This window comes from Arachis stenosperma, chromosome 3 (genome assembly GCF_014773155.1).
Source record: "Arachis stenosperma cultivar V10309 chromosome 3, arast.V10309.gnm1.PFL2, whole genome shotgun sequence".
Taxonomy (NCBI): Eukaryota; Viridiplantae; Streptophyta; class Magnoliopsida; order Fabales; family Fabaceae; genus Arachis; species Arachis stenosperma.
Genome location: NC_080379.1, coordinates 23394812 through 23400986, shown reverse-complemented (window position 1 = coordinate 23400986; position 6175 = coordinate 23394812). Strand labels below are relative to the sequence as shown.

Below are 6175 nucleotides of genomic sequence, written 5' to 3'. Positions count from 1 at the left end.
AATTTAAGGTCAATTTTATTGGCAGATTTATCGTTGAAAAAATCCGTCGGCAATGCATAATCTGTAACCAAATAAAAAGGTGTGTTTCATTTAATTATTTTACTGTCGAATTTTTTCTCCCTAAATTTGACAGTAATGATCACTGCAATTATTTTTTTACTCCATTTATTACTAGCAAATTTATCGTCGGAAATTCGAATCCAACGGTAATTTTTTTACTCAATGAATATATTACCAAATCTGCCAATAAATATAACGGCAGCATTTTTCTTGTAGTATAATATGAGAAGTAATGTTCCTAAAAGAAGAAATAAGAGCAACAGAAAAAGAAAAAAGAAAAGAAAGAAGAATGAATAAAAGAAAAAAATACAACAATAAAGAAGATATTTTGAATTTTTGTAGCAAAATTTTGGTATTAAAATTTAGAAATTTATGTATTATTGTTAAGAAATTTTGGTTTTTTTTGTTCTTATAAATTCTACATAATTTAAAATTCTTCCATCCTCTTCCTCCTCCACATCTTCTTCTGCTTTTTCTTTTTTTATTTTTCATCATTCTTGTTTTACTCTTTTAAAAAAATAAAATAAAAAAATAAAAAAATCAAACAAAAAGGCAATATCAAATCAAAAAAATGAGGAAGAAAAAAAATAAAACACGGCAACAACAACATTAATAGAAGAAGGAGAACGAAGAAGATAAACGGCATAATTTTACGTGCATGTTGTGTGAGTAAATTTTGTTCGATTTAGATCAACTTAGTTTGACTTAGTTGTCAAAAATTTTTAGATATGTAGTGGAACTGTTAATATATTAAGGAAAAGTATATGGAACCAATAGGTTACTAGCCAAAAACTAAACAAAATCACATTAATTTATATTAATAATTAATTTTAAATTTTTTAAATTCAAAATTTAAAAAAATTAAAATTAATTAAGTAAATCTAATTAAAACCCATAAAAACAATTTTCTTCTTCTCTCTTACATTAACCTGCCCACCTCTAACAATCACACACAGAGATCTTTCTCTCACCGTCAGGCCCTCTCCGCCTCCTCATCGCGACCCACTCCTCTTCTATCACCGCGACCCACACCCTCCTCTCCTCCCCTTCCTCCGCCCTCTACAACTTCATCACCCTCCGTCGCCTCTCCCTCGCCCTTGACTATCACACCTTCCCTTTTGCGTTCAAGTCATGTTCCTCCTCCCTTCTTCTTCTTGCATCTCCATCGCCCTCTCGCTACACTCCCAAGCCTTCAAATTCAGCTTTCTTGCCAATCCTTTCTCCTTCAACGCTCTCATATGCGTTTACTCCCTCCATTGCCGCGTTCACGATGCCCACAAGCTGTTCAACGAGAGTTCTCATAGGGATGTTGTCTCTTATAATGCCATGGTTCATAGGTTCGTTAAAATTGGTGAGACTACACGCGCAGAAACTGTTCGACGAAATGTCATAACGAGATTCTGTGTCTTGAGGCACCATGATTGCCGGAGCTGTGTTATGAAGCTATTGATTTGTGGCTACAAACTACACAATTACATAAATATAAAAAAAACATTCATTTAATATGCAAAAAAAACATCCTAATACTTAACAAAAAAATATTTAGTTATATTTTAGCAAAAATAATTAAATATTTATAAAATTTTAAAAAAATATGAAATTCTTAAAGAAATAGAGACATTCATATTTGTAATACAAAAAAATTCGAAAAATATATAAAAGAACATCCATTTAGTATGAAAAAGAAACATTATGATACTTAGCAAAAGAAACATCCATATATATTAACTCATAGAGATTTTGGATTCACCTAAAGATATTTTAGTTGATTTTTGACTAATACTCTTTTAGTTTCCTAGCATTGCTCGTATATTAATTATGTTTACTCTATAAAAAGGTAAAGCTAGAAGTTGTTATACTCAACTTGCAGGAAGAAAAAAAGACAAAATAAAATGATGCAGGTGAGTCCTTAAGCTCACAATATACATGTATAATCTCTCATTGCTGCATATTATTATATTGGAGACACACGCCACATACATAATAAATTTTCTTCTTTTCTTGTTTTCGCATTCGATTATTATCGTCGAAGCGTATATACCATATTGCTATATGTAAGTCTCAGCTATGAACTCTAACAAGGATTATAAACATATTCCCAAATTAATTTATCATTCATGTGACTTTGTATCGCTCATTGCACAATTTCGTGTTCATGCATCATTATATATTATTGGTGCATTAATTATCGATCTCTTTGTAGCTAATTAAAATTTACAAATATTAGTTATATATTAATGAGTATTATATAGAGCATAAATAAAAAATAATAAAAAGTTAATTCAAATAATCTAAATTTATTCTGTTTAATATTTATTAATGATTGTTAAAAATAATTGTATACTTTTAAATGTAATAATAAATATATAATTATAGATATTATACGTATAAAATTATAAATATTATGTAATATAAAATAACTTTAGATATTTTTTAGTATTATTGGAACATAAATAATGGACTACTATACATTATAACGATAAATTGTTAAAACTAACAAATATTTTTCTTGAAGAGATATTTTTTCTTTTTCTTTAAATACATCATCCGTAAAAATTTTCGTAAATGAACTTCAATATGTAAGATAATTAATATTCAAAATTTATCCATAAGTTGTTTCACTCCCAACTAAATTTCTAACCAAAAAAAAATTTTTTTTGATGTCTAACATCAATATCTTCCAAATAATATCTTCAAATTTGTTAATTACTTAGCAAATTATTTGAGTGATGATCAGCAAGGTGTAAACATGGAAGACAAGGAGGAGATGGAATCATTGCTTGGTCAAGCTGAAATCTGGAAGTTCATGACCAGCTTCACAGACTCCATGGCGCTAAAATGCGCCGTGGAGCTCGGCATCGCCGACATAATCGAGCGGCACGGCGAGTCACTGCCGTTGTGGAAGATCGCCGAAGAAATTGAAGACGCGGCTTCGCCTGAGATCTCCATGCTCCAAAGAATAATGAGGGTTCTTGTAAGAAGAAAGATCTTCAGTGCTCAGCACTCGGAAAACGGAGACACAGTGTACGGAGCCACACGCGCCTCCAAGTGGATCCTACGCGACGCAAAGATGACATTGGCGCCGATGTTGCTGCTTGAGAATCATCCCATTCACTTGAACCCTGCTCACTACATTAGTCAGTGTATCAGGGAAGGAATGCAAAATGGAACTGCGTTTTTCAAGTGCCATGGCCATGAACAATTTGTTATGACAGGTTTCAAACTCTACTCTCTGCAAAATCAATTCACCTCTCTTTCTCAATATTTGGATTTGTCGAAATTTTTTTTTTAGTGTACAATAAGTGTATGTATTTTTCGATGATAAAATATTAAAATAGTATTTAAAAATTCATATTATTTACAAAAATAAATTTGAAAATACAAACAAATAAATTATGAAAAATTTAAAACTATGATAAAAATAATTAAATGATATATTTTTCTTTTATAAATAGCAAACAAATTTTGTATTTGATAAACGTTTTGTATATTTATATAAATTTTTGTAAAAATATTTAAAAGGTGCATGCAAAAACCAAAACAAAATTTGATTATTAGAATTTTTCTTAATTTTGTAAAAGTTTTCAAATATATATTCATAAAAAAATTATAAAAAGATATAAAACATTTATTCTTATTTTAAGAATCCAAAGATATAAAAGAGATATAGTATGGGCTTGTATTTGACATTAAAAAATGTTTTACTATTTCGAATTTCTTAAATATTTTACTAATTTTTTCTATGTTTGAATTACTTTTGAAATCCTTCAATAAATTTTAACATTTAAAATTGTTATCAAGCATATAAAAATTTGTAATCAAGTTCCTATGTAGTAGAAATGTTTCTAATGTTTTTAGTTGTGAAACGTAGGTTTGGACCCTGAATATAACAGGTTGTTCAATGAGGGTATGGTTTGCACTGCAAGGGTTGTGTCAAAGGCTGTGATATCAGGCTACAAAGATGGGTTCAAAGAGATTAAGTCTTTGGTTGATGTTGGAGGTGGAATTGGAGGGTCACTCTCTGAGATTGTGAAGGCATTCCCACACATCAAAGGTATTAACTTTGATTTGCCTCATGTTGTTGCAACGGCACCCATGTATGATGGTATCACCCATGTTGGTGGAGACATGTTTGCTTCCATTCCCCAAGCAGATGCTATTTACATGAAGGTATCAAACCCAACTTAGTTTATAGTTTTCAAAGTGTAAAAGACATTTGATCAATAATGTATGTTTTTCAACAGTGGATTTTACATGATTGGAGCGACGAGCACTGCATAAAGATTTTGAAGAACTGCAAGAAGGCAATAGGAGAGAGTGGGAAGGTGATAATTGTGGATCATGTTCTTAAGCCAGAAGGAAATGATGTGTTTGATGACACTGGCTTTGCCTTCGACATGATGCTTCTTGCACACAACAGTGGCGGCAAAGAAAGGACCCAAGAAAATTGGAACTGCCTCTTTAAGGAAACAGGCTTCCCTCGCTACAACATCATCAACATCAATGCTCTTCCATCAATCATTGAGGCATTCCCAATCTGATCTCAACAAAAACATGCTTATGTTTCTCACCATTTCATTCTTGTTTGTGTTATCGTAAACAGGGTTTTGTAGTCCCAATTTCAGTATGGTTAATTTTGTGTTTTTATAATATGATTTTTAATAATTAGTCTTTACATCTATTAGATAATTTATATACACGTGACATAATAAGTCATTATAATATTTTTTTTTAAAGGTAGAAGTGAGATTTGAATCTATGACTTTTAGATAAATATGAGAAGAATATGTCATTTAATCTATAGTTTGTTAGCTTAAGTCATTTTAACATTATTTAATTAAAAAATTATCAATTTAATCACAATATTATCTTTCAATAATCCATTAAGAGGTTTAATTTTTCGAAATCAAAAATGATGTAAAACACGATCTTTACCATTTAGTTATACAAAATTATTTGAAAGAAAAATGTTAGAAATTATCATGTTTTATTATTTTAGGGTATCACTTAATTATTAATTCAAATTTTTTAGTTTAATATTTTAATAATATATTTTATCTTATATTTTTAAATAATAACTAACTGAATATAAAAAATAATAAATTTTTATGCATGGTTCTTTAGTATATGTAATTACTTTCCTACCATGCAAACAAAAATAATCATGACACGAGAAACCAAATTACCTTAAACCCGCAGCGATAGCTACGATATAGCCTAGCAATGAGGAAAATGTATGGCTTCCAAAGCCACAAAAAAAAGAATCCAGAAAAAGGAAAAAGAAAAAAGAAAATAAAAAATAAACAAAGCAAACCCATCACACAACACTTTGCCCTCTTCTCTTCCTCAATGCAAAACTCAGCCTTCAACAAAATGCCATTTTTCCATCTCTTGTTGTTCTTCTTTCTGGCCCCACCACCGCTCCCCTCTACCATCATAGTGGGTCTATTCCAGACACTGATACCACCAACAACACTGACATGTCATATCATATCTTATATCATAACATAGCAGGTATTTGTTGTATCTATCTATCTATCTATCTTATATTATTCTATGCATCTATACATCTTCCACTATAGCCTTTCTTTTTCCCTCAACAAATATTCTTGCGTAAATTTTCACCACCTTAATTTTGGATATATACAAAATAAAACAGTGGATCACATAAATAACTGAAATGATCCAAGGCGGGCTAGTCAGTAAGTTATTTAAAACTCAGATAATTATGTATATGTATATAATAAGAACGACGAGATGAACAAATAATTGTCATTTATACACAAAAATACAATTTTTTTTCTAAGGCAGATTCAAAAAGGAAATAAATGTGACATTTATAAATAGGTGAAAATTCAGGTACAATTGACTTCACGTAAAGTTGATACCTGAGAGTCGTTAGATGATTTGACTGATTTGACTAAATTTTCATCTAACGACTCTTAAATATCAATTTCACATGAAATCGACTTCACCTGACCTTATAAATAACTTAACAACTATATCAGCTACATAAAAAAAAGTCATCAAATTAGTTATTCGAATAATACATATTAAAAAATAAAATATAAATTAAAAATAAATTAAATAATATATGTTTATATATAAATATACC

At 29.8% G+C, this 6175-nt stretch overlaps 1 protein-coding gene across 1 annotated transcript; it reads left to right on the top strand.

Moving 5' to 3' along the window:
- The first annotated feature begins 1932 nt into the window (after window positions 1–1932).
- LOC130969959 ((R,S)-reticuline 7-O-methyltransferase-like) lies at window positions 1933–4736 on the top strand. Its single transcript, XM_057895880.1, has 4 exons — window positions 1933–1961; window positions 2798–3275; window positions 3932–4230; window positions 4305–4736. The coding sequence occupies exons 1-4, from the start codon at window positions 1953–1955 to the stop codon at window positions 4599–4601; spliced, it is 1083 nt and encodes a 360-aa protein (XP_057751863.1). The 5' UTR covers window positions 1933–1952; the 3' UTR covers window positions 4602–4736.
- Window positions 4737–6175: the final 1439 nt, after the last annotated feature.

What these genes read in the sequence shown, in the direction of transcription:
- LOC130969959 (XM_057895880.1), top strand. An exon ending in TGAACAATTTGTTATGACAG is followed by an intron (nt 3,276 to 3,931) that starts GTTTCAAACTCT and finishes TGTGAAACGTAG; the next exon opens with GTTTGGACCCTGAATATAAC. An exon ending in CAGATGCTATTTACATGAAG is followed by an intron (nt 4,231 to 4,304) that starts GTATCAAACCCA and finishes GTTTTTCAACAG; the next exon opens with TGGATTTTACATGATTGGAG.